Genomic DNA, 8,870 nt, shown 5'->3' with positions numbered 1-8,870 from the left:
TAATCCCACCACATCACTGCATCATCAACTTCTCATGCATGTCTTGCCAACCTATGGGCAGCCATATTATCTAAACGGTTTACATGCACCACTTTAGCTTCCTGAAAACCCAGCAATAATCTTTGGATATCTTGGAGAATAAACTCAAAATTAGTTAAGAACTTAGAAGCATCATTCAAAGCATGAACAAGTAAGAGGCAATTGGTTTCCAGCAAAACTTTTGAAACTTCCCATTGAACACATAAATGTAATCCCCTTAACAAAGTTGTAGTTTCAATGAACTCTGCAGATGATACTTCCTTTTCAGATTTACTACAAGTCATTAGAACATCCCCATTATGATCTCTCAGAATGACCCCTACCCCAACAAAATTTCTATCACAAAAAATAGCTCCATCAACATTTAATTTCAGAAAACCAATAGGAGGAGCGTTCCAAGAGACAACACTATTTATCTTTGCATTGGAGACATAAAAAACTTGCACCTGCCTGTACTCATGTTGTAAGGAGAGAGCATTATTGATTACTACATTAAAATGTAAAGAGACATGTTCATAAATAAATAAATTTCGTCTATACTAAATCTTCCAAGCGATTGCAATAAACTTGGACAGCAACTCCGCAGCTCCTCTGTCGCAAGTTAAATTTGCCAAATCTCAAAAGGACATTTCGGAGGCTACCGTACCCAACAGAGGGCAATATTCCACCCAAACTTTTCTCACATCTGAACAATAAAACAGTGCATGAGCCCCATCTTCACTAACTCGAGCACACACTCCACACTTGTCATCTTCCAACACGTCTTCGCTTCAAATACTGATAATTGATAATTGTTTGATACGAGGTAATAATATCCTATTAGCCAATTAAAAGTTGACACGTGATATACCACTACCACGTGTCAATCTTGTTGTTAATTTTCTAACAGCAAATTAACAAATGTACTGAATTACAAATTCTCTAAAACTTAAAATATAAATTTTATAAAAATTTAAAATTAAAATGTCGAATTACGTAATAATTCAGTACTGATTTTCGTACCCCCCCCCCCCCAAAAAAAAAAAAAAAAAAAAAAAGGCCACAAATGGAAACATACACGTACTACCGACTACCGAGAGTCAGACATGGAGGCCGAGGAGGTTTTTATTTTACTTGGGAAAACCTCACTGCGTTCAAATAAAATGTCTCAACGTTGCTGCTTCCTGCAAGCAAACTGGAGCCAAGGTTTAGGCAATCATGGAGTCGGCACATTTGAGCCCTTGGATTTGTTTTCTTCAGAAGATGGCCGGTTCTCCGAGTCCGATAGCCGGATTTCTTCAATCATTCTAACAACTTCATCCATGCTGGGTCGCAAGTCAGGCACCTTTGCCACACAGGCCATGGCAATCTGCAACATCTGCACCATTTCTTCTTCGATGTTTTGAAACCTCATCAACTCAACGTCAAAGACCTCCGCTGTCCATTCCTCCCTAACAACAGACTGGACCCACCTCGGAAGATCAACCAAGTCGTCACGCCCTGGCGATTGCAGTGGAGCTTTTCCGGTCAGCATCTCAAGGAGGAGAACACCGAAGCCGTACACGTCTGATTTATGGGTGTGCTTTCGGGATTCGATCACCTCTGGAGCACGATAGCCGGTACCCCGGGAAGGAGTGGCGGGAACATTCATAAGAGGGGTTAAACCGTAATCGGAAATGCGTCCTTCGAAGTCTTGGTTGAGGAGGACATTTGTGGACTTGATATTTCCATGAGAGAACTTCGGACCACCTGCAGAATGGAGGTGGGCAATTCCCCTTGCAATTCCAAGGGAGATCTTCACTCTGGCATCCCAGTCCAATGGAGTTCGTCCAGCGTCCCTGTTTCCTGTCATCAAATTTATGTCCCAAGGAAACCTGGCTATCAGTCTAACAGACAACAACCTCACCATATATTCATGATTTTCTACTCTCACAATGCTATTGTTTCCTGTAAGTGAACTTTATCGACCATAATGTTCTTTATTTTAGTTACATGTTTCCAACGGGAGTTGTAACTTGCGATCAAAGAGAAGTAACACTATAGAGGAAGAACTAGCCCAACTGCACAGGAAAGAAGATTCTTTTGGAAATGCAGCAGTTATAATTCCATGATTTCACAAATGGCATATTAAAAATCATTAATCATAATATTTGGAACAAGATAGAGTCTTAAAAACACCCCAAAGCTGAAAGAAATAAAGAGGGGGATATCCATACCGTGCACTAGTGTATATAAACTGCCACCAGGGACATGGTCATAGACAAGGAGCTTCTCATCTTTCGAGTAGTAATAAGCTCGGAGTGGCAGAATATTTGGGTGCTGTCCAACCCTACCCACTATTTCCAGTTGCTGTTCAAACTCCCTCTTCCCTACCACCACTTCCTTCAACCTTTTCACTACTACCGTTGTTGCCTCCTCCAAAACAGCCTTATATGCTGTGCCGTAACTACCTTTTCCCAGCACTTCAGCTGAAGCCCTCAATAGATCTTCAAGATCAAAATTATAAGAACAACCTTCAAAGAAAACAAGCTTGTTTTTTTCAGGTTCCTGTATCCCACTGCCAAACTCTTCTTTGGGCTTCTCACTCCTCCCACCACTTGAAACTTTTCCTTTTGATACACCAGTACCTTCACTACCTTTTTTCTTCAGACAGCAGAGAACAATAATTAGAGCTGACAGAAACAGCAACACAAATCCTCCGACTGCAATTGCAATTATGGCTCCCATTGACAGTTTCCTTTTGGAACTTTGATTTGAATGAACCAATGGTATTGAAGACAAAGTAGGAGCTGGAGAAGGTGCTGGGAAGATGGAGCAAGCTATTAGAGGTAGTCCGCATAAGTGAGAGTTTCCTAAGAAGGATGAATTTGGAAATTTTTGAAGGGAAGATGGAACAGAGCCATTAAGATGGTTGAAGCTTATGTTCAAATGCTTGAGTTTAGGGAGATCAAGTTCTGGTATGGATCCTGAAAGGCTATTGTTTTGGAGGATCAAACCAGTAAGTTGCGTTAAATTTTGTATTGTTTGTGGAATGCTTCCAGAAAAGGAATTAAATGACAGATCCAGTACATTGAGTTGAAGGGAAAAGGAGGTAGGAATGTCATCTGAGAAATTATTATGTTGCAGGTAGAGGTACTGCAGTGAAGGGAGGGAGGTAATCTCAGAGGAAAGATTACCGGTGAGAAGGTTAGATCGAAGACTCAGAATCTTGAGAGCATCAAGCTTACCAAGGGTATTTGGTGGGATATGGCCCACAAGTCCAACCCCAGGAAGCCGGAGGGCACGAATACGGGTGCCATCTGGCGTGCAAGTGACACCAAACCAAGATTTGCAGACAGAGGTGGTAGGGTTCCAGTTGAGGTTGCGTCGATGGGGAACAGCAGCAGCAAAGTCAAGAAGTGCTTGCGTATCTGAGTTCAGGTCAGCAATGGCCGGGGGTAGAAGAGTGATAAGGATGAAAAGATAAGTAAGTGCTGAAGTACAGCACATCCTCATAGGCAGTTTTTTGGCAAAGGATTGCTGAAAGGGATGATTAATACAAATACGTAACTTGGGCAGACCTTGATGATTCCCTGGTTCTGCAAAAGAGCAACAGAACAAGATTAGGCAACCAGCCAAAAAACAAAAAGGGAGAAACCTTGTTCCCACCCAAGCATGAAACTTTTGCTGATAGTACTGCAAAGTTCACAATTGAAAGGGTAAACTGAGCATATATCATGCATTCATGGAATTGCAGAAAACAAAAGGAAAGGGGAGGGGGAGGAAATAACTACTGCAACCTCTAATAAAGATGACCTACTCACTCTCTATTTGCGAAATGCAAATCTGCCGAGAAGGATAAAAGAAGAATCCCACTTCAATCTTATTATATTCCTGAAAACTTTTTGGCTCCGCCTGTGTCTTTTTCATAACACCCAGATATGCTTAGAGATCAGAGAAAATCTATTTTACATAAAGACCTTGATATGGTTCTGTGTCATTTAAGAGCCAGGAGAACTGAGCCTAGAGGTTAACAGTAGCTCTAATCCACAAAAGAAAGGCAGACTCGATTTTTTTATTCAATGTTAAAATAATGACAACCATAACTTGCCTTTGAACAATGGGCACTTAAGTGAGGTACATACGACCATTGAAGAGCTCATGGAGCTTGGAACAATCCTACTAGAAAAATTATCAATTCGGAATCTTCTCAAATTTCCCACAAGGAAATGTGGGAAATTTTATTACCATAGCAATCCGTTTCTTCTTTTCTCTACATCCAACACCCAAAACGAAAGTTTAAAAGCAATTACAAAAAGTAACCAACACCAAAAAGCAGCAGGAAAAGACATTTTAGTGATTAAAGCAAACGAACCTTTTCCCATAGGATTCCAATATCAGTCTAAAATAATGGGGAAAAAAAGAGTTATTCTAAATTACCATCTCACCGCAGACTAGGATGAGAAACAAAGAGATGACAAGGCACAAAAAACAAGTGTTTGTCCAGTGTATAGTACAAACAGCAAATTCATATTCTACATTTTCAAACTTGACCAAACAAATTTATCAGAAAGTTGGGGAAAATGTTTTGAAGCAATTCTAGATTATGGATAGTTGGATTCGTTCAACAACCTTGGTTTCGTCAAAGAAAACTAGTTTGTCAAACTTACAGACAAAAACCAACCTACTTGAAACATAATGCAATAAGAAACACAGGTGTTCTCAAACTACATTCGACTAAAATCAACAATGTGAACCAAGAAGAGGCTTCAGAGAAGACGATCGCACGAGATAATAAAAGCGCTCGCCGAATGAGAGCATCGACATGTGCAGATGAAGGAATATCCAGATAACGTGAGGGATTCACAACCATTATCCAGATCTAGAAAAAGCTAATCGGGGCGGAAATGCATGCAGCAATTATCATTGACTAGCCAACAAAACTGGCCAAAGCCAAAAAGAAGCGAACCTGAAAACTGGCGTAGAAGCAGAGAAGTTGACTAGCTTTTCATCCCATGAAGGTTTCGAGAGTTGCAGAACTCAGAAGCTGCTGTTGGAGGTCCAAAGAGACCCAACACTGATGGCGGCATTTGGGCAAGAGTCGATCGGTGTTTCCGTTTCAGCTTCAGCGTCAGTCTCAGCTATCAGATCCAATTAGCCGGAACACTCATTTGGGTTGCCTCAGCCACACACAAAGTAACTCAAACAGCTCATGGAAGTTCAGGATTTGGTCCGATACCCGCGTAAGCATTCTGAATTTCTGCAGCAACCGTTTCGAAAGGAAGAAAAAATTCTTTTTCAAAGTAAATATTCCGAGTACTTTTTTGTCGGAGAGAAAGGAGATAAATGCATAAAAGGAGGAAAAGGTAAAGAAATGACGAAGAGTAAAGACGAATAAAGGAGGATAGAGAGAGAAAAAGAGATGGAGGGAGGGATCCTGGCAGGCTGCAGAGGAGAGAGCAACAACAAAGGCACTAATTGTATGATATTTGAGCTTGAGCTTAACGCAGATGGACAAAACAGTAGGCTGTTGCGGTTTCGACGTTCTCATTTCGTCCTCGGACACTATATCATTACGATTATCGATTACTTTACATTCGAGTGTATTAAGTATCGAGTACTACGCAATACTAATATTTTAAAATGAGGAAGGTTATACATCAATTACTATTCAATCTCATATTCAATACTTATAATTTTTTTATAGGATGTGAATATATTTTTTATAAATATGAGAGTATTTTTCACAAGTTGTGTGAGTGTTTTTCATAAAGTGTGAGATGTGAAATAGTAAATAGTAGCTGATAGAAAAATTTTTCTTTTATAAATTATTTTTCATAAAATTAGATATAATATTAAACATTTATCATTTTACTCTTAATTATACTCAAGAAAGTTTAGCTTAATACATCCCGAATTGTAAATCAAAATTTCATATCATTTTTTTTTTTTTTTGTAAAACAACAATATAAATGAAAGTGAAAGCATATATAAAGATAAAATGCCGATTATATATATAATTTTAATTTAGTTTAAAACAATTTATGTAAATGTCATACGGATTAAGACACAATATAGTACATGAAATTGACATGATATGGAGGGAGGTAGCTTGAACTACATATAATTGATCCTTCAAGAGAAAACTAAATTCAAACATTTACATCAGTAAACTTTACAACACTCCACCTCACCAAGATAATGATTTGATTGATTTCTTCCTTTTTTTGGGTGAGGTTGGTGAGTGGTGAGAGGGTCCAATAAACAGGAGGCCAACCAACAGCAAATGCAATCATTTTTTCAAGAGCTTTCGAAGACCAATAGGAAGAATTTTGAAAGGGAGTAGGCAAATAATCCACACAGAAATGAGTGTTTTTGATCAATCATAATCGAGAGAGCGAGAGAAAAAAAGAGATAATCGAGGTAAATCAAATCAAATTATATCACATAAATAGTATGTAATGTAAAAACATTCAAATAGGACTACTCTTCCTGTATATCATATCAAAATAAATATTTTTGAAAGTAATTATATTTGATATTATTAAAAAAATTATAAGCACAACTATAATTATTACAAGAACACTTTGCATTTATCCCTTTTAAAACTTGGATCTTGAATTTAAAAAAAAAGGTTGAGAAGATCTTTCTCCTATCTCATCTAAAATGTCATCGACATTTCATCATTCTTGGATGGTAACCCAAGAGATGGTTTGTTGATAACTTGATAAATTCATAATACTAACACAAAAGTTTAAATCTCAAATTGTATTTTGATCTTCAACAATTTGATCGGATATTTTGATATTTTGATCTTCTACTTTTCGTATCATGTTTATAATTTATATGTTAGTGATCATGACTCATGATTGTTGATGCAATTTTCTAACATGGTCGGAGCTCAATAATACAATCAAATGGCCTATGATGATGGTTTAGACGTTGATATAGTGCTCGGATGCTCATCCATGAAATAAATAATAAATAAAGCACATAAAATATAAACAAAGAGAGACAAAAATTCAGGTGGTGAAATCCATTATGTTTAGTGATTATACAATTTCTTATGATCTTACACAACTTTCAATACAATGGAGAAAATATGATTGTAAAGAAGTTGAAGATGTTGTCTCTGTAGAGATTTGGAAAGAAAGAGTCATAAGATAATGTAAATATGTGGTTCCTTGGAGAATTGTTGATAACCACCTCTTCACTCTCCTTCGTTCGATTTAGATATCAAATCATATCTCTTGAAGAGAGGTGTAGAAGTTCTCTCTTTGACTTAGGAGGACGTTCCACCACTTTGATTGAGCGAATGTGATTTCCCAAAATAGGATAGCTATAGCGAATGGAGGTCAACAATATGCTGCTATCAGAGATGCAATTGAGGACGATATAGGGTTCCAAACCTCTCGCCATGAACCACTCGGGTGAGCTATCAAGGGATAGGAGTACTGCCCACCCCCTTTCAACCGTACAACCTTTCTCCTCGCTCTACCCACTTTGTTCAGTGCCCAAACATGGATATGACTACCTACACCTTTCTTCTCCACCTTTAGCCCATCTTCATAGCCTGAAACCTTGGAGTAGTGGTCCACTCCTTTTATAGTGGTCTTATTTCTTTTTTTAGAGTAGCTGAGTCATACTTGTTTTATGTCATTTTCATCTTTTTTGTATGTTATTCAATCTTTTTTATCTTTATCTCTTCCTTATCTTATCTCTTTTTTTCATTCTTGATAATGTGTTAGACTTCAGTTCATTTTATATCAAATAGAAAGAAATGTAACAAAATTTTTTCAGCAGATCAAAAGGAACTAATAATTACTTGTATAGCTTGTTAAAGTAATTTTAATAATCAAGGTTATAAATTTTGAACTCTTGAACTTTCCCTTCAAGTTCAATAACCTATATGAATCTATCAATTACAAAACTAAGAATGCATGGATTAATAATAGAAGTAAACATGGGTTGGATACTGATCTTAACAAATTTTATTACAAAGTTCAGATCTAATCCTAAATTATGGAAGAGAAGAGGGGTGATTTGAGGTGGATGAACAAAAACAAAGCTCACTAGTCACAAATTCTTTCAAAATTACATAACCCTGAGTTTGCAACAAACCTTAATTCAACTACTCATCTTTTTTAATTACCCAACTACCACATGCATGGTCTGAATGCTCTTGTACCCAAGCCAACTGAAAAACTTCATAGAAAACTGCCTCCAATTGCAAATCATCGATCGAGATCAAGAGATCGGACCATTGTCTTAATTTCATTTAATTTTGTATCTTTTAAAATAGTTAGGCCTAAGGGCCATAGAGTCGTGCATTCTCCTCCATGACGTTCTTGAGATTATTACAATATATTTGTAATTTTTCTATTATGTTTGTTTATTTCCTAAATGATAATATGGAGGTAGTGTAAGTAAAAATCTTTAATCAATGAATATTATCGACAAATAGAAGTACCACCTTTTGTTCATTAACATTTCTGAAAATATTTTTTCATAGATAGATTAGTAGTTAAACCAATTCTCATTTTTAGGATTCATTCATTTGATCACCTTATGCTAAAGTCATTTTTACAATAAAGATAGAATCAGACTATATCGTAATCATGTTGTTATTGATATTTCTCATTATCTTGACTATTTTTAAAAAATTAGAAGCAGATAAATAAGGAAGCAAGAGAAATGATATTTATAGTTCTATGATGTGTAAGTCTCGCGTACTTGCTTTAAAAAAAATATGTAAATCTGAGACTCACATAAAAAATTATATTTTTAATGATCGACCTCACTTTTTTTCAAAGAAAGTGCACAATACTTGCACACTCTAAGACTATATCTAGTAGCATTATTCATCCTTGAAA

General features: G+C 36.9%; 1 protein-coding gene across 4 annotated transcripts; it reads right to left on the bottom strand.

The window, feature by feature from the left end:
* Positions 1-863: 863 nt before the first annotated feature.
* Positions 864-5,529, bottom strand: LOC121240396 (probable inactive receptor kinase At5g58300). 4 transcript variants are annotated; one of them, XM_041137838.1, is made up of 4 exons: positions 4,967-5,529; positions 4,109-4,268; positions 2,235-3,596; positions 864-1,863 (listed from the first exon to the last, which is right to left on the bottom strand). In XM_041137838.1, exons 2-4 carry the CDS (start codon positions 4,158-4,160, stop codon positions 1,235-1,237), a joined length of 2,043 nt encoding a protein of 680 aa, XP_040993772.1. In that variant the 5' UTR covers positions 4,161-4,268; positions 4,967-5,529; the 3' UTR covers positions 864-1,234. The 4 variants fall into 4 exon arrangements, with proteins under 4 accessions (XP_040993772.1, XP_040993773.1, XP_040993771.1 ...); XM_041137839.1 differs by lacking the exon at positions 4,109-4,268 and having other exon boundaries at positions 4,967-5,527; XM_041137837.1 differs by lacking the exons at positions 4,109-4,268; positions 4,967-5,529 and adding an exon at positions 3,822-4,055.
* Positions 5,530-8,870: the final 3,341 nt, after the last annotated feature.

This window comes from Juglans microcarpa x Juglans regia, chromosome 7S, assembly GCF_004785595.1.
Source record: "Juglans microcarpa x Juglans regia isolate MS1-56 chromosome 7S, Jm3101_v1.0, whole genome shotgun sequence".
Lineage (NCBI taxonomy): Eukaryota > Viridiplantae > Streptophyta > Magnoliopsida > Fagales > Juglandaceae > Juglans > Juglans microcarpa x Juglans regia.
The sequence above is the reverse complement of the archived record's forward strand: the minus strand, read 5'-3'. Positions and strand labels throughout refer to the sequence as shown.

Excerpts from the sequence above, each read along its gene's own strand:
- LOC121240396 (XM_041137837.1), bottom strand. The coding sequence starts at position 3,927 with ATGAAAAAGACACAGGCGGAGCCAAAAAGTTTTCAGGAATATAATAAG. Across the intron at positions 3,597-3,821 it reads TTGCATTTCGCAAATAGAGA|AACCAGGGAATCATCAAGGT; the intron begins GTGAGTAGGTCA and ends GCTCTTTTGCAG. Across the intron at positions 1,864-2,234 it reads TTTATATACACTAGTGCACG|GAAACAGGGACGCTGGACGA; the intron begins GTATGGATATCC and ends ATTTGATGACAG.